General features: G+C 43.6%; 1 protein-coding gene across 2 annotated transcripts in view; it reads left to right on the forward strand.

Annotated features, from left to right (window-relative positions):
• Nucleotides 1–16,231, forward strand: part of LOC132399917 (glutathione hydrolase 7) — a 93,491-nt gene extending 77,260 nt beyond the window's left edge. The window contains exons 14-16 of one of the 2 annotated variants that reach the window (XM_059980837.1): nt 381–518; nt 1,638–1,737; nt 3,196–3,246. In XM_059980837.1, the coding sequence (XP_059836820.1) occupies nt 381–518; nt 1,638–1,737; nt 3,196–3,218 (261 nt within the window). In that variant the 3' untranslated portion in view covers nt 3,219–3,246. Of the gene's footprint in view, nt 1–380; nt 519–1,637; nt 1,738–3,195; nt 3,247–6,051 lie in introns of those variants that run through there. The other variant, XM_059980835.1, reaches the window with a different exon arrangement.
• The last annotated feature ends 3,245 nt before the right edge of the window (nt 16,232–19,476 follow it).

Raw genomic sequence — 19,476 nt, forward strand, 5'->3', positions numbered from 1 at the left:
AGTCAGTCTGTCCTTTCGATAAGATGTATATCCTTGAATATTCATTTCCCAGTCCCTGTCCACTTGAAGCCATGTCTCTGTTATTCCCACAACTTCGTACTTGCCAATTTCCAACTGAGCCTCAAGCTCATCTACTTTATTCCTTATACTTCGTGCATTCATATATAATACTTTTAATTCGTTACTCCCCTCTCCTTTCATATCAATTCCTATTTCACTTGGCCATAATGTATGATCTCTTCTTGAGCTTTCTACTCCATTGATTCTGTTCCTGAGTAGCTCCTGCATCTATTTCTTGTGCTTTTATGTGATTAGATTCTGGTTGAATAGATCGTGATTCCTGACTCACTCATGCTTTCCCATCTTTATCTGTCTTTCAGAGAAATATTATTCAAGCTGGAAAGAGGCCTCTCTCCTTCTTGTTGCCGACCATTGTCCGGCCATTGCAAGGCGTGTGTGGAACGTACCTGGCCTTGGGAGCGTCCAGTGGAACCAAAGCCCTGAGCAGCGTTACTGAGGTCTACAAGCATTAATGTTTATTACACAGCTGTCATTCCTTCCCCTCCAGAACACACTTCAGTCAGATCACCTTGAAGGGGAACCTGTTTCCTTTAGTAAAGCAGCAAGAGCAAGGGTGCAAAATGTTACATTTTATATCAAGCCACTTTGGCGGGGAAGTGGGAATTATTATTTATGACATACAAAGAGGAGTGAGTGTGTGTGTGTATACACAAGTATCTGCATATGTCTGTGGTGTGTGAGAGTACGCATGTGTGTGTATCTGCATAAGTGTGGTGTACATATGGGTGTAAGTGTGCACGTGGGTGTGGGTGAGGGTGTGTGTGTGTGAGTATGCACATGGGAGACAATTTCAGGATTCAGAACCTAGTCCAATAGGTCGTGTTGAGTAGAAGAATCTATGAACATTTGATTAAACAGAGTTCAGCTATAGAATGAAAAGCAGTTCCCCAAAACACAGTGGTCTACAATTTCTGTTAAATAATATAACTTCTACACCCCATGGACAGTGTCATAGCTTGCAGAGTCACTAACTCACTTCTTCAGAGACCTAGGTCTAATCCTGACTTACAGTGCTGTCTGTGTGGAGTTTGTATGTTCTCCCCATGACCTGGAGGATAGGTAATTGGGCTGAATGGTCTTTTGAGCAACACATACAAAATGCTGGAGGAACTCAGCAGGTCAGGCAGCATCTGTGGAGGGAAATGAACAGTTGACGTTTCCAGGTGAGATCCTTCTGGGGGATACATTGTAAAGGTTCTGGAAGTGTGGCCAACCTTGCAGGCCTCCCGCAGCACTATTCTCAAACTGTTTTGGTCGTTAACGTAAGTGACCCATTTCACGGTGTGTTCAATGTACGTGTGACAAATAGAGCTAATCTTTCTTCCCTTTCTTCGCCTGGACAGGAAAGAAAGAGGGCAGAAGCCAGAGTGAAAGGGTGGGTGTCGGGGGAAGGGGAAGGAGCACGAGCTGGCGAGTAGGAGGTGAATCCAGGTGAAAGGGAGCAAGTGAGGAGCTAGGTCTCTTGTTCTATAGGTACCATTGAAATTCCACATAAATCTGATGGTTTGTGGCCTCATTCATCCTTATTACTTTGTCTTTATCACACATTTATGCAGGTCTTGTTGAACGTATTCTCCTTCCACAAGCAACTGAATGAAAGCTTGGCTCTCGGCCGACTCTATGCCCAGCTCCAGCCGGATGTTTTGCTGGTCGACAGTAAGTACATAAAGCCACTCGTTGTCCTTTCCTGATAGTTATTTTAGTTATAAACCTCAAGTATACGGAAGGGATCCACACCCAGTGAGGTGGTGTGGAATTCACCACCGTGGCACGGGAGAAGATGCACCCCAGTTTGTGTATAGCAAGCTCCCGCGAAGTGTCACAGAATAATGACTGGATCATCAGTTGTTTGAGGGATAAATATCATCCAGAACTTTGACACCAGGTTCCCTAACTTTCTTCGAATTAGTGCTCTGGTTCCATCGGACTTTCCAGGCAGTCCGAGCCTCTGGCTGACATCTTGTCCCAACCCTCTGACAATACAGAGCTCCCTCAGCACTGCCCTGAAGTATCAGCCAAAAATTGAACCCTCAAGTTTCTCAGCCAGAGGTGGGAACGTTTCCCCTGAGCCATGACTTCAGATCACACTGTGACCACCAGTCCTCAGAGATCTTGTGGCCCCACAGGCATTATGCAATGCAATATTTAGTGTCCCACACAATAGAATTTTATGGAGAACCCAATCACTGTTATGCTACGTTGACTTTGTGTAAAACCTTTGCAGTAGAACAAAGGGACCTGGAAGTACAGATCCAGAATTCCGTGATTGCAGTGTTACAGGTGGATAGGGTAAGAGAGCTTTTAGCAATTTGGTCTTCATAAATCAGGGCACCAAGTTCAGGAGTTGGGATGTTATGTTGAAGTTGTATATGATGTTGGTGTGACCGCCTGGAGCATTGTGTGCAGTGCTGGTCACCTACCTGCAGTGAAGCCTGTACAAGTACAGAGGAAATTTGTTTGTTGTGTTCTGTGTTGTTCTGCGGAGCACTGTGGGCATGTGATGTCAGCGCCATAATGTGTGGCAACACTTGTGCGCTCGCTGTATGTTTCGATATACATGTGATTAATAAACCTGAATCTGAAAATGAATCTAGGTCTGGTTTATGGAACACGACCTGACTTTGTTCCCTAGTTACTTCTCAAACTTACGTTACACATTGGGACAGCTCTGTGGACAGGGGTCGACAATTCATTGTGGTGGGCAGAGTCACTCTGCTAGTGAAGCCACTGCCTTGCTGCGCCAGGGACCTGGGTTTGATCCTGACCGGCGGTGCCATCTCTCCAGAATTGGTACTTCCTCCCTGTGCCCGCGTGGGTTCTCTGATTTCCTGTCCATATCCTGAAGGTATACAGCAGCACATGAGGCGCTGGAGGAACTCAGCCACTCGGCCAGCAGCTGTGGGGGGAAGTGGAGCATCGAAGTCTCGGAGCGAGACCTCCTCATATGCACAGAGACACCGAATGTCCATTATCCTCCGCAGATGCTGCCCAACTCACTGAGCTCCTCTAGCACTTAATATGTTGCTCCAGATTCCAGCATCTTCAGTTACTTGTGTCTCCAAGGACGTGGGTTGGTATGTTAACTGACCACTATAAATTTCTCTGAATTTATAGAATCTGGAGTGGCTAATTCATAGGAATGTGAAGAGATTAGGAGATGCCCAGGTAATGAATGAATTCCAGTTTATAGACATCTTGAAATTCATTTTGTCTGTAGAGTATACATAAAAAATCACTCCATATGGTAATGACATCAAAAACACATAAGACCAAAGACATAGGAGTAGCGTTAGGCCATTCAGCCCATTGAGTCTGTTCTGCCATTCCATCATGACTGATTTATTGTCCCTCTCAACCCCCATTCACCTACCTTCCCCCCGTAAAATTTGAAGACTTTGCCTTCTCCCCGTAAACTCTAATCAAGAACTTTTCAACCTCTATTTTAAATATACCAGATGCCTTGGCCTCCATGGCTATTTGTGGCAATGAATTCCACAGATTTGCCACCTTCTGGCTAAAGTAGCTCCTCCTCATCTCTGTTCTAGAGGGACATCTCTCTATTCTGAGGCTGTACCCTCTGGTCTTAGACTCTGCCACTATAGGAAACATCCCCTCCACAAACATTCTATCTAGGCCTTCCAATATGCAATAGTTTTACTTTACTTTATTGTCAGCAAACAATTGATACTAGAGTGTATAATCATCACAGTGATAATTGTTACTGCGCTTCGCGCTATAGGAAACATCCTTTCCACAACCACTCTATCTAGGCCTTCCAATATTCAATGGTTTTCAATGAGATCCCCTTATCATTCTCCTAAACTCCAGTGAGCACAGGCCCAGAGCCATCAAACACTCCCCATATGTTAACACTTTAATTCCTGGAATCATTCTCGTGAACCTCCTCTGGACCCTCTCCAATTCTAAGACTGATAAAAGGAAAATTACTAAAGAAGAATAGAGAGAGGAAACAAGATCTTCTGAGCAAATGTCTGTTGTACTTTTGAATTTAATGATATTAGGATATTAGGGAAGGCTTGTTTTTGTATTTAGAGATACTGTAGGTATAGGTCAGGTATTTGTAACAGGGGGCAGGCCTGCAAGGTAGGAGTAACATTAATGGTGGGTTAATGGTCAGTGCAGATTCAATGGGCCAAAGAGCCTGCGGTATCATTCTGTGATTGTAATCATGACCTAGACTCTATAAATTAGGGATCACTGAGTAGAAATAAGTAGCCCACTGAAATGGAGATGAGACGGAACTTTTTTCTCATTTAGTTTTGGAATCCTCCCCTCTCAGGGAGAGTGGAAGTGGGATCTTTGAAGATTTTAAGAGCTGGCTAGTTTTTTGATAAGAGAAGTAGGATGGTGAAAGGTTGTCAGAGACAGCCAGGAAAGTGGAGATGAGGTTATGAGCATATCAGAGAGAGCTTACTGAATGTGAAGTAGACTTGAGGGGCTGAAAGGTCTACCCTTGTTTTACTTAATATGATCAGAAGTTGGCATGGACAAAATAGCTGAATGGCCTCTTTCTGTGGTGTAAACACCTCTGATCACATGAAGTAAATCCAACATAGTACTGTGCGAATGTCTTAGGCACATACATGTAACTAAGGTGCCTAAGACCTTTGCACAGTGCTGTGGTAACTTTATGTATTACACTGGACTGCTGCTGCCGCAAAAAACAAATTCCACGACCTGTGTGACTGATGATAAACCTGATTCTGAAAAGGGTCTCTGTTGTGGACTGAGAGTGGGAATGGGGTAGGGAGAGGGGAATCATGATTCAGAAAAGGGGAAGAGAGAAAGGAGGGAGCAGGAAACACCAGAGAGACATTCTGTAATGATCAATAAACCAAATGTTTGGAATCAAATGGCCTTGCCTGGTGTCTCAGGGATGGGTGTGTCTGCATCTGTGCCAAGCCCCTGCCCCCAGCACTCCTTCTCTGCCACCTCTCCCACACCCCTCCCATGGCTCTCCACCCTCACCATTCCCAATATATTCTGCTCCCACCAGAATTACAAACTCGTTTGCTGCTCCACATTGACAAATACAGTATTGTGCAAAGGCTATATACACTGTATGTGCCTAAGACTTTTGAACAATTCTGTATGGTATCACAAGACTGGGATGGTAGAGCAACAGTTAGCAAAACGCTTTACAGCAGCAGCAACATGGGTTCATTTCCCGTCACTGTCTGTACGGAGTTTGAATGTTCTCCCCTGTGACCCCGAGGATTTCCTCTGGGTGCTCTGATTTCCTCCCACATTCTAAAGACCATAAGACATAGGAGCAGAATTAGGCCATTTGGCCCATTGAGTGTGCTCCACCATTCATCATGGCTGACCTTTTTCCCCCTCTTCAAACCCTTTCCCGGCCTTCTCGCTGTAACCTTTGATGCCAAGTCCAGTCAAAAATCTGTCAATCTGTGACTTAAATACACCCAACGACCTGGCCTCCACAGCTGCCTGTAGTAATAAATTCCACAAATTCACCACCCTCCGGCCAAAGAAATTTCTCCATATCTCTGTTTCAAATGGACACCCCTCAATCCTGAGGCTGTGCCCTCTTGTCCTAGACTCCCCCACCATGGGAAACATCCTTTCCACATCTACACTGTCTAGACCTTTCAAATTTAGAAGGTTTCAACGAGATTGCCCCCCCCCCCAACCTTCTAAATTCCAGCAAGTACAGACCCAGAGCTATCAAACATTCCTCATATGAAAACCCTGTCATTCCTGGAATCATCCTCGTGAACCGCCTCTGAACCCTCTCCAATGCCAGCACATTTTTTCCTTAGGTGAGAAGATGTACAAATTAGTAGGTTAATTGGTCACCTGGGTGTATCTGGACAGTGAGATTCCTTGGACCAAAAAGGTCTGTTACTGTGCTGAATTAAAAAAAATGAAAGAAGAACATACTTTGATATTAATTTTACTTTGAACTTTGACCTCTTTGTCATTAATCAGATGAATTCCCAGAGGAAGATATGGAATACCTTGCGGAGAGGAATCACACTGTGATGAGAGAGGACATCTTTTCCTTGGTCCATGTAGCCAGGAGGATAAATGATTTCATCACTGGTGCCAAGGATCCTCGGAGCAGTGAGGCTGCGGTGGCTCTCATCTCCTAGCCGCAAAAACATTTGTTTCCCCTCTTTCCCTTTGCTCTTTTGGTTCGCTGTGATGTCATAAAAACGAGAGACAAAGGTTAGCGATGAAGAACAATGGTCGTGAAAAACAGTAAGAGGAGAATCAAAATCCTGGATATGCTACCCTTCATCTTGAGCCTGGCTATCAGTCATGTGTCGGACTAGAGATGGCCGCACCTCTGCTGTTCACCATTGTTGTCTGGAGTAGAACCCATGTCATTCTGCCTCAGAATCATTGTGAAATATATACTTACTTGGCAGTACTTTTCCTGCACACACCCCACCGTTCTCCTTCATTTTCTCATCCTGTACTCCAGTGATTCCGAGGATTCTCAAGATCCTGGAAGTGTTAAGCCGTCGGTCAATTGTGAATCCAGTGATATTACTGACAGCGCTCGTTCTAGAAGCCCATTGTTAGTTTCTTAATGTTATCCCACTGATGTGCTGTGCTGAGAATACAGTTTGTTATACCTAAAAGTTGAAGCTAACAAAAGTCTGGCAACACACACAAAGCACTGGAGAAACTCAGCAGGTCAGGCAGCAACTACACATTCTTATGGCCAGCACCCCAACTGGTGCATAGGCCATGGACAGCAGCTGTCCAGAGTCATCTGTCCTAGGCCAGTCTTTCAAGTTGTCCCAGGTGTAGCCCATCTTATTTATTTGTTTAGAGTACAAGCCCTTCTGCCCCCACACGCCCAGCACCCCACCTGTTTAACCCTAGCTTAATCATGGGACAATTTACAATGACCAATTAACCTACTAACTGCTATGTCTTTGGACTGTGGGAGGAAACCGGAGCAGCTGGATGAAAACACCAAGATCCTTCCTCTCCCAGGGGGCTCCTGTTGGTGTTTCTTTTGCTCTGGGCCTTTATGGAATGGGGTTGCTAGCCACATGCCCAACCTTCCTCATTTCACAGCCAGGCTTGGGGCCACCCATGGCAGAGTTTGGTAGCATCTAGGGGGAGGAATACATAGTCGATGCTTGATAAAGATCCTGAAGAAGGGTCTTGTCCCAAAACTATGACTGTTTATTTCTCTCTATAGATACTGCCTGGGCTGCTAAGTTCCTCCAGCATTTTGTGTGTGCTTCTCTAGATTTTCAGCATCTGCAGAAGTCTGCTGAGCCTTAACACATCCTGTTGTGATTACCCTGTTGACACCCAGAGTAATGGACTGGAATGTCTCAGTGGGTAATGGAGAAATGCAGAGGAACCCCCTAACCACAAGTACAGCCCATGCGTACTGGCAGTCTGCTGTACTCAGTCTCCAAACTGCCCACTGCACCGACTACGTCCTCTTCAATTTGGCCACGATGCAAATCCACAGGAAGATCAGTCACCCAAACTAGCCCCATTTCTGCTTTGACCCCTCCATATCTTCAGAGAGTATCTGAAGGTGGAGCAGGAGCCACTGTCTGTGGGGGGGCCTCCCGACCAGTGCAGTGACACCTTGGAGGTGACCAGTCATTCGTGGCGACACAGTGGCGTAGTGGTAAGGGCAACGCTTTACGGTACAGGCGACCTGGGTTCAATTCCCGCCTCGGACCTTGTATGTTCTCCCTGTGACTGCATGGGTTGCCTCTGGATGTCCTGCTTTCCCCCCACATTCCAAAGACGTAGGTTAATTGGACGCATGCGTGTAATAAGGCAGGGTAGGCTCATTAAGCTAGAAGGGCCTGTTACCATGCTGTATCTCTAATTTAAAAAATAATAATAGATTATAGAAGTTTACAGCTGCATACAGGTCCTTCGGCCCACAATGCTGTGCTGACCTTTTAACGTACTCTGAGATCTAGGACCTTCCCTCTCACATAGTCCTCCATTTTTCTATCATCCGTGTGCCTATCTAACAGTCTCTTAAATGTCCCCAATGTATCTGCCTCCACCACTTGACTGTAAGGGGAAAGAAGTTGTTCCTAAAATGTTGAGTGTGCATCTTCAGGCTCCTGCACCTCCTTCCTGAGAGTAGTAATGAGAAGAGGGCAAGTCCTGGATGGTGAGCATCCTTAATCATAGATGCCACCTTGGTGAGGCATTGCCTTTTGAGGATGCCCTCGATGGTGGGCAGGGCTGGCTGAGTCGGCAACGTACTCAGAGTTTGTGGAACCTCTGCAGAGTTTTCCAATCCTGTGCAGTGGCACCTCCATAAGTCAACAAATGAACATTGAGAGTCGTGGCAGAAATCAGTCATTTGGTCACGCTGCATTTAAGTAAAATTAGCATTCCATTTTGAAAGTATGCTGACACTGGAGAGGGTTCAAAGGTGGTTCATGGAAATGATTCCAGGGTTGAAAGGCTTATCATATGAGAAGCGTTTGATGGCTCTGGGCATGTACACACTGGAATTCAGAAGATTGGGGGTGGGGGGGGTGGAGGGGATCTCTTTGAAGCCTATTGAATATTGAAAGGCCTCGATAGGGTGAATGTGGAGAGGATGTTTCCTATGGTGGGGGAGTCTAAGACCAGAGGACACAGCTTCAGAATAGAGGGACATCCATTTAGAACAGAGATGGTGAATCTGTGGAATTCATTGCCACAGGCGGTTGTAGAGACCAAGTCATTGGGTATTTATAAAGCAGAAGCTGATTGGCTCTTGATCAGTAAAGGCATCAAAGATTATGGCGAATGGGTTTGAGAGGAATAATAAATCAGTCAAGGTAGAATGGTGGAGCAGAATTGATGGGCCACATGACCTAATTCTGCTCCTATATCTTATGGTCTTGCCCTTTTTCTGCACCCACCTCAGTCTAGGTCATCGGCACCTATTTTCTCCAGCCAGAGAGTGATGAATCAGTGGAATTTGTTGCCACAGACAACTTTGGAGGCCAAGTCATTGGGTATATTTAAGGCAGAGGTTGATAGGTTCTTGATTGGTCATAGCATGAAGGGATACAGGGAGTAGGCAGGAGATTGGGGCTGAGAGCAAAATGATGAAATGGTGGAGCAGACTCGATGAGCCAAATAGTCCCTCTAATTCTGCTCCTAGAGAGAAATCAGTGACAGAAAGTGATTTCTACTGTCGTCTGTAAATGTTGGCAGGCACATTCATTTACAAGCAACACCTTTGGGTATTTAACCAGAGTTACTTTGTAGTTTCTTCCCAGTACACTGACAAACCTTTAAAATTGTTTCCCTCTCTTCCTCAGTAGCTCAATTCCACTGACCATTTTCAAAAGTCCCCTTCAATAAAGATTACACTAATTAACTCAAAATAGTTTTTATTTTTGGTTTTACTTCAGAGGTTTTCCCCAGCTTACAGTTGCCCAGCTTAGGAATAGCCTGCAAATACACATTAGTGAGCATTTGGAGATGGGTGGGATGGATTTGCTGGCCACAGTGGCATCTGCCAGGTGGGAAGCAGATTTCCAATTGCAATTCCTATTTGTGAGCAGTTCACAGGAACAGAACACCACTGAAACCTGTATTTGTGTGTCAAAGTACAGTATAGGGTCTCTTGAAGTCTATATTCAGTGGCCTCTTTATTACGTAACTCCTGTACCTAATAGAGTAGCCACCAAGTGTGTGTTCATGGTCTTCTGCTGCTGTAGCCCATCCACCTCAAGGTTCGATGTGTTGTGCGTTTAGAGATGCTCTTCTGCATGCCACTGTCGTAACGTGTGGTTGTTTGAATCACTGTCGCCTTCCTGTCAGCTTGAACCAGTCTGGCCATTCTCCTCTGACCTCTCATTAACAAGACATTTTTGCCCACAACACTGACGCTCACTGGATGCTTTTTTGTTTCTTGCACCATTCTCTGGAAACTCTAGAGACTGTTGTGCGTGAAAATCCCAGGAGATCAGCAGTTTCTGGGACATTCAAACCACCCTGTTGGGCACTAACAATCATCCCCCATTCGAAGTCCCCATTCTTTCCCATTCTGATGTTTGGTCTGAACAATGACCGAATGCTTTCATGCCTGTATGCTTTTATGCATTGAGTTGATTTTCTGATTAGATATTTGCATAAAAAAGCAGGTGTTTAGAGTATCTAATAAAATGGCTACTGAGTGTATATTGTACTTCATTTGACTTTCCTGTAACTTGGATGCTCAAGCAAGCCCGTGTAGAACCACAGGTTGTTGCAGTCCTTCTGTTTACTATAGTTGTTCAAAACACATGATTTAAAATTCACCCTCTGCTCTCGATGCTACATATCGTAACTTTGCTGAAATCTACCTTTGATCATTTATTTTGTTACAGTCTAGAAGAAGAATTGCAGAAACGTAGTTCAACACATGCATCTTAATACATTAACATGAGATTCTGCTGATGCTGGAAATCCAGAGTAACACACACATAATGCGGAAAAACTCAGTAAGTCAAGCAGCATCTATGGAGAAGAATAAACAGTCGACGTTTCGGGCCCTGACCCTTCTCTAGTCCTGATGAATCAGAATCAGGTTTATTATCACTGGCACGTGTCATAAAATTTGTTAACTTAGCAGCAGCAGTTTAATGCAATACATAGTATAGAAGAAATAAAATAAAATAATAATACTAATAAATCAATAAATAAATAAATAGATAAATCAATTACAGTATACATATATTGAATAGATTTTAAATTGTGCAAAAACAGAAATACTATTTATTAAAGAAGTGAGGTAGGGTCCATTTAGGAATCGGATGGCAGAGGGAAAGAAGCTGTTCCTGAATCGTCTGAAGGATCTCAGCTTGAAACAGTGACTGCCTGACTTGCTGACTTCCTCCAGCATTTTGTGCATCCTTCAGCGGGACTAGTGAAGGGTCTCGGCCTGAAACCTCAACTGCTTGTTCCTCCCCATTGGTGCTGCCTGATCTGCTGAGGTTCCCCCTACATTTTGTACTCTTTAATACATTAGACATTTACTGAATGTTACTGATTGAACAAGCCTTTCTTTGCAATGATGTAAGTGCAAAGTGAATAATTTCTTAGCTACTGGTGCCAAATATTTTCATGTTGGCCCATGTTTATTTATTAATTATTCAGTCCATTTTATTTGTGTGCTGAGCTCTCTAGCCTATAGATTCTATGGACCATTCCTGGCAGGTTAAAGCAACCTTCTGTTGAGAAGAGTGCCACTTATTCCCGCAGCTCGTTGGATGTGAAGCTTTTGCTCTCAAGGTCCAAGTAATCTTGCACAACCTTTACATTTTTAATCAGTATGTTCAGTACTGTAAAATCTAAAGAGGGAAAAGAAATGCACACCAACACAAGATTCTGCAAGTGCTAGAAATTTTGAGCAACACACATACAAAATGCCGGAGAAGCTCACCAGGGCAGGCAGCATCTATGGAGGGGAATAAACAGTCAAAGTTTCAGGCTGAGTCCTGAGGAAGGGTCTCAGCCTGAAACATCAACTGTTTATTTCCCTCCATAGATGCTGCCTGACCTGCTGAGTTCCTCCAGCAGTTTGTGTGTGTTGCTCTGGATTTCCAGCATCTGCAGAATCTCTTGTGTTTATGATTTGCACAATAGAGAATGCCTCCTAAGTTAAATGTGACAGGTGGGTGGTAAATTAGATAGTTGGTAATTATTAATGTCACGTATAGCTAATTACAGTGCCATCCATACAGATGCTTTCATCACATCATTGAGGTAGTACAAGGGAAATCAATAACAGAACGCAAATAAAGTGTGGTGGGGTGATACTAGGAAGGCTGCTAGTGTAGGGAAGATCAGCCTGCAGTCTATATTGAGCGGAGACAGAAAGACTGAGTCTTGGCATCAGCTGTTTTTGTGTTTGTGGGGAATCCGTAAGACTGAAAATTCGAAAACCAACAAGATTGGGCTTGGGGTCTCCGGGATTGGGACTGGATGTTGGCTGCAGATAGAAGAGGGAATTTGGGGAGCAGGGGTTACTGGGGGCAGGATCAGGACTTAGTTGTGCATATTGCTAGGGTTGTAGGAGCAAGAGCTCAAATCAAACACTTAGAGAAAGTTTTTGACCTGGGGCGAAAGAAATTGGTGCCAGCAAGCAAAGCTACCAAAGGTAGCATCCTCAAGACGGTTTACAAAGATGCCGCCGTCACTTCTGCATCTTTTTTTTAATTTCAAAAGTAGTTCTGCCGCTGAAGCTTGTGATCTACATTCTGGCAGTGTGTTTTTGGGCCGATCGAGGGATCTGGCACTTTGCTGCCCCCGAGGGAGTTTCATAAGGGTGCAGCTTCGAAGTCAGGAAGCCTGGAGACGGGGTGTAGGCCCATGATCGAATCCATCCCTTGCAGATCCTATTGATGAAAGTGCCAAGAAAGATTGAAATAATCAAGGCAGGTGCAGAGGGGGAGTGAGTGTTCAGTGCTGTCTTCCAGCCTCCAGGAAGGTGTCTGTATGTGACCGTCTCTCCCTCTATCCCCTCCCACTCAGTGATGCCAGAGCAAGGTTTAATCCACGCAGACTGTGGACTGAAACACAATATGATGTGCTTCTAGTTTTTATCATCGCTCATTTTATTTTTGTTGCCTGTTTGGGCGATTTTGAATCTCCCTGCAGATAAGGAACACTGAGCTGAACTGAAATATGCCTTTTGATTTTGTGTTTTATATTCTGTCTTTTTCGCTTGTTTTTCTTCTTCAGTTTGTTTTGCAAGTGGGGGAGGGGGTTTGATTTTTTTTTCTTTGGATGGGCTCCACGGCTCTTGTTTCGTGGCTGTCTGTGGGGAAGACATATCTCAGAGTTGTATGCTGCGTAATTTAAATCCTTTAAAGCAAAAGGAGCCCTTTTCTGGAGAACTTGTCTGGAAAGCAATGAATGGCTCCCTGGCAATAGATATGTGCCAGGCCCCCTTGAATATGGACTAGGATCTGGTACAAATGGTATCAAAACATTGCACACTGAATGGCAGAGCTCTGACATGTGCAGTAGAGCAAAGGATCCCTGGAATACAGATCCATAATTTGAAAGTGGCATCACAGGCAGATGAGGTCATAAAGGGAGCTTTTGACACATTGGCCTTCATAAAGCAGGGCTTTGAGAACAGGAATTCAGATGCTATGGTGAAGTTGTATAGGATGTTGACGAAGCCCAGATTGGAGAGTTGTGTGTGGTTCTGGTCACCCACCTCCAGGAACGGTATCAATAAGCTTGAAAGAATGCAGAGAAAACTGATAAGGATGTTGCCATGACTTGAGGATCTGAGTTACAGGGAAAAGTTAATCAGGTGAAGTCTTCATTTCCTGGAGAATGAGGGGAGACCTTGTAGAGATACAGTATACAAAATTATGAGGGCAAACATAAGCAGGCTTTTCCCCCTCAGGTTGGATGAGTGAGACTAGAACTAGATGTCATAGGTTAAGAGTAAAAGGTGAAATATTTACAGGAGGTCTGGTGTCAAATTTCTTCACTCAGAGGGTCATGAAAGTGTGGACCGATCTGCCAAATGAAGTGGTGGATGCAGGTTCAATTTTAACATTAAGGGAAATTTGGATAGGAGGGCTATGACCCATGTGCATGCAAATGGTACTAGGCAGAAAACCAGGCCAGCAAAGACAAGATGGGCCAAAAAATCTGTTTCTAAGATGCCCATCTCAGAGTGCTGAAGGAACTCAGCAGGTCTATGACTCTTGATGAATGCCTGCCCTATGCTCAACCAACTTGGGAAAAAATATCCAGAAAGGTATATTATACCCAGGTTTGGAGTTTGCAGAGACAAACATTGTGTTGTGCAGTTGGATTGAAAGCCAGCAAATATTCTGATCCTTGTCTTCACAAGAAATGATTGAGTCAGAATTCCGATGAAAGGTCATCAATCTTCTTTCCTCTCAGCCCGACCTGCTAAGTATTTCAAGTGGTTTCTTTTCCCATTTCAGATTCCAGCATCCACTGTATTTCTGCCATTCTGTTATTTTAGATGCTACTTACCCACTGACCGTTACACCGCTGGCATTAAGGGCAGCAATGAAGGTACCCTATCTCTGGCAGTGTTCAGGGCTTCCTTCATCCTCTCAGTTTTCAGTCCTGTCAGATATGTAAGTCCCAGGTGGAATACCATTGCTCTTGAATGTTGAAGGATTCCTCATTGCTGTTTCCATAACAATTTTGTTTGACCAGTCAGAGTTGTTATCCCTGAGCTGAATCCCCGAACCTGGAGGATCAGTAGACCAGTCTTGGTCTAGCCTCTACCCTTTGACCTGTTTGGCATGGGTGACCCTACCAAGTATAAAGCCCTGACTCCAGGCAACATAGCTCTCTAGGTCATTGAGGCACGCAAGCCTCCAAACCACGACAAGGTTGTGGTCCTCTGGAGGATTTTAGGCACACTGAACTACAAACAGACATGACTGTAAACTGGCACTTGATGCCATTTTGTATAGAATGATAGTGTGTGATACAGCATGTATACAAGCCCTTAACCCCAACTTGTCTATGCTAATTAAGATGTCTGTCTCAGAATATGCCAACACAGACAGTGCTGGAGGAACTCAGCAGGTCAGGCAGCATCTATGGAAAGGAAGAAAGAGCCGACTTAAGGCAGAAGCCCTTTATAAGTCCTGATGTTTTCCTAAGATGCTGCCTGACCTGCTGAGTTCCTGTAGCATTTTGTGTGTGTTACTCTGGAATTCCAGTATCTACAGAATCTCTAATGTTTAGTTTCTTTAGATGGCAATTTCTTTATACCTAAGTAACAATGAAGACCATTATTCATAAACAGCATGCATGGTAAGCAACAGTAGATGGGAACCAGTGATGGTCAAGCTGTCTTGATAATTGAGTGATACCAGAAAATGGGTAATGTTTTTAGTTCAATTGGCCATGTCCAGACCAGCAGAAGTAAATAGAGTCTAAGTATAAGTTCAGGTACTGCTAGAGTTGTACTGAGTAACCATGCACTCAGAAGCCACTGTGTGTATGTTTGTGGTCTTCTGCTGCTGTAGCATATCCATTTCAGGGTTTGGCATGCTGTGCATTTAGAGATGCTCTTCTGCATACCACTGTTGTAAAAGGTGGCTATTTGAGTTACAGTCAGCTTGAACCAATCTGATCTTTCTCCTCTGACCTCTCACGTTTTCATCCACAGAGCTGCCATTCACTGATTATTTTTCCCACACCATTCTCTGTAAATTTTGAGATTGTTGTGCAGGATAATCCAAGTAGATCAGCAGTTTCTGAGATACTCAGACCACCCCCCCCCCCCCCGTGGCACCAACAATCATTCCATGGTCAAAGTCACTTAGATCACATTTCTTCCCCATTCTGACGTATGGTCTGAACAACAACTGAACCTCTTGACCATGTCTGCATGCTTTAATGCAGTGAGTTACATAAATGAGCAGATGTACATAATAAAATGGCCACTGAGTGTATGTGCAAATTAATAAACACATTTTTTCCAATTTCCGTTTCTTGACGTATGTGTAGATAATATGGATACATATTGCAGAAAATTATGATATGTACTCTTTTCCAGGAACACATATTCCCCATAATTGAGGAGTCACTTGTACTGATATATAGTGCCTATAAAAAGTATTCATCCCCTGCCCCCCAGAAGTCTTTACATTTTATTGTTTTACAACATTGAATCACAGTGGATTTTATTTGCCTTTTTCTGACACTGATCAACAGAAAAAGACTCTTCACGTCAAGGTGAACAAATAACATTACCAATTTTCTGGTAGTGTCCAATTATCAATTTGCTGATGAAATTTAGGTTTGGTTGTCTGTGGTTGCTTTAAGTTCTTGAGAACAAGGCTCATCAATACTTCATGCCACCTATTATAACCTGACTCCGTTTGTTCGGAAATCCTGGTGGCTCAGCATCTACCTCACATGCTAATTGGGGTTGTGAGTGGGAGGTTCAGAGTACAACCAGTGTATGGCCACGGTCAGGGGTCTGGAGTGTGGCCGAGGTTGGGGTCTGGGCCATCAGGGTCGGTAACATGGGTCGATTTGTAACTGAAGTCTGGGTCTGTAGTATTTATATATTTTATGCTCTCTTTAAACCCACTGGGTAATTGATTATACTGCTATGTAATATGTGGAAATTGTGAAATAAAGGTGTGGTTGATTATCCATTTATTATTAGTATTAGTCCAGCACCAGCAAAGTCACAATGAGGCTGGATTATATCGATCTGATTATATGCAATGTGTCACCATGAGGAATGTAGAATCCTTCATTTATTTATTTAAGAGGTGTGACATTTTAGTTGCCTTCTGTTGGTTTTTAAGATACAGCACAGTAACAGGCCCTTCCAACCTGATGAGGCCATGTTACCCAATTGCACTTGTGACCAGTTAGCTTTCTGACCTGTATGTCTTTGGGATGTTGGAGGACACCAAAGGAAGCCCACGCGGTTACAAGGAGAATGTACTAACTCCTTAACGACAACGGTAGGAAATGACCCCGGGTTGCCGGTACTGTAAAGTGTTGTATTGAGCACTGCTGTTCCATGCTGTTCTAGTTAGATAACCACATTGCCCATATCTACCAAATTTTCTCCAGACTCAATGAGAACTATAATTCAAGGTCTCGAGAGATGTCACAGTCAATCTCATTCCTTTTCTCATCCAGTGCCTCTGTGTGTGCAGTTTCTGACAGAGTACACAGTAGTTAAGAGCTACAACTCTGGTTGATATTACACAGTCCTAATCTCTCTATTGCCCATTCTGGCACTGATGTTTAGGGCAGCAATGAAGGCTCTCCATCTCTAGCACTGTTCAGGGCTTCCTTCATCGTGTCAGAAGCTTGGTTTTCATTACAGTCAATCCAGCAAGTTCCAGGTGGAGACTCAGGAACACCGTCACACTCAGATACAGAAGGATTCTTCATTGCTGTTTCTGTAAATATATATTTTTTGATGAGCCAGATTTGCTAGCCCTGAGCTGAACCTCTGGAGGAATGACAGACTGCTCTTAGTCTGGTCTCTACCCTTTGACCTGTTTGGCATGGGTGACCCTACTGAGACCCAAAGCATAAAGCCCTGACTCCAGCCAACACAGATCTCCGGGTGATTTGGGCACACAAGCCTCCAAATCACGAGTTTATAGTCCTCTCGGAGGCATTTCTAATAACAGCTGCTACTTCCTCACTGCTTTACATCCAGATCTGGTGCGGAGATCTCGCTGTTCCGCCTGTCAACCCAATTGATGAGTTTACTTGCTGTACATAAAGTGTTGCACAGATGCTGCCTATCCTAATCAACTATTCTGTGTTGGGTTTTATGGAATCTCCTCTCACATTCCAATTAAGTGCATCTATGCTACAGTAGGGCATGAGTAATGCATTTATTTGTACATACAAGTTTGGTTTACTGTGATTTATATGTGCTGATGCTTATGATCCTGTGCAAAAAAAACAAAGATTGAGGGGATTTTTAAAAAATGTCAACGGTTAAATGAAATGACATCATTATAGATTGTTGAGTTTGTATGTTTTGAAGCACCTTCCAACACTTCCTAGTGGTTAATTGGATGACTTAACATGGAGAGATATGGAGTTTACTGCCTCGAACAAGACTATTCCACATTTTAGCAATGAACACAAAATGCTGGGGAATAAACAGCTGACGTTGTTTCTGGCCGAGACCCTTCATCAGGACTGGAAAGGAAGGGGGCAGAGCCAGAATGAGAAGGTGGGAGGAGGGGAAGGAGTACTAGCTGGTAGGCGATAGGGGAGATCAGGTGAGGGGGAATGTGGGGGGAGGGAGAAATGAAATAAGCTGGGAGGCGATAGGTTGAAGAGGTAAAGAGCTGAAGAAGGAATCTAATAGGTTCTAATAATCTAATTTAATTCAACATTTGACATCTGTGTTATAACAGTCCAAAACCCCTTCAACTCTCATGCTTTCTTGAAGCTTTGTATTTCCTGCTTCTAATAGTTTCCTGAGAAAATTTCATCGTCAATCTCTCAACTATACTTTGAATCATGAAATGCCATCTCTCTTTAATTTACTGGTGATAATTTATTCTGATTGTCCCCTCTCATAGGATCATGGAGAGATACAGAATGGATGTTGGCTCTTTGGCCCATCTAGTCTGTGCTTCCATACCATACATCGGTGTATCATGCATGAAGTGGCCACGTTATTAGGTACACCTATATAGTTGCTTGTTAAGCAAAGTATCCAACTAGCCAATCAAGTGGCAGCAACTCAATGTATGCAGACATGGCGAAGAAATTCAACTGTTGTTCAGAACAAACAAGATGGTGAAGAAATGTGATTGAAATGACTTTTACCAAGGAATGGTTGATTGTGCCAGGCATGGTGATCTGAGCATCTCATAAACTGCTGATCTTCCGGGATTTTCACACACAACAGTCTCCAGAGTTTACAGAAAATGCTACAAAAAACAAAAAAAGATCCAGTAAGTGACAGTTGAGTGGGCAAAAATATCTTGTTAATGAGGGAGATCAGAGGTTCAAACTGACAGAATGGTTCAAGCTGATGGGAAGGTGACAGTAGCTGAAATAGCCATGTGGTACAGCAGTGGTGTGCAGATGATCATCTCTGCCAATGCACAACATTCTGAACCTTGAAGTGGATGGGCTACAGCAGCAGAAGCAGATCACAAACACACACTCAGTAACCACAAGAGGAAACTAGTAGAGTGGCAACTGAGTGTGTAACAATCAATTTGTAAATTTGTATTTGATATACACTTGGGGAGAAAATAATTTTCTTCCCCATTTTGTTTGGTCTGAATAGCCTTTTTTTCACACTATAACAGTTCTGTGATTCTGTGTTGGAAAATCAGGGAGGTTTGGAGGCAAGAAGATTGGGAAAGAATATTATAACTTCGAACTAAAGCTTTGAGGCAACAACTGCCAGATACAAAGCAATTAAAAGCAAGTTCGTACCGCCACAAGAAATTGCAGGAGTTTAAAGATCCTGGTGGGTTATAAAGCTGAGGGGGAGATGGCAAGGGTAAAGAAGACGCAAGAAGTAATTTGAAAGCAAGAATAATAATCATTTTTAAGTAGAAGCAGTGCAAGTCAGTAAACACAGGGATGATGTGGGATGGATCAAAATTAGAATTCAGTCATGAGGCTGTTGGATGTGAATGGCTAAGACTGAAAGAATGGCTGTCTAGACATTGCATCAAAAGTAGGCAAATTACCTAAATGTTAGCCCTTCCTTTAGCTGAGAATTACCTTTGTTCAAAATTTGCAAAAGAAATTCAACTTTAATGGAAAATTTCTGCATTGAACACCCATGTGAATCATTGTCAATGCTGTAGCTCACAATCACATGATAGATTTATTTCCTTACAGTACTGCGCAGAAGGTTCAGGCATTTATTGTAGATAGCTAGGGTGCCTA

The sequence above is a fragment of the Hypanus sabinus genome, chromosome 9 (assembly GCF_030144855.1).
Source record: "Hypanus sabinus isolate sHypSab1 chromosome 9, sHypSab1.hap1, whole genome shotgun sequence".
NCBI classification, from domain to species: Eukaryota; Metazoa; Chordata; class Chondrichthyes; order Myliobatiformes; family Dasyatidae; genus Hypanus; species Hypanus sabinus.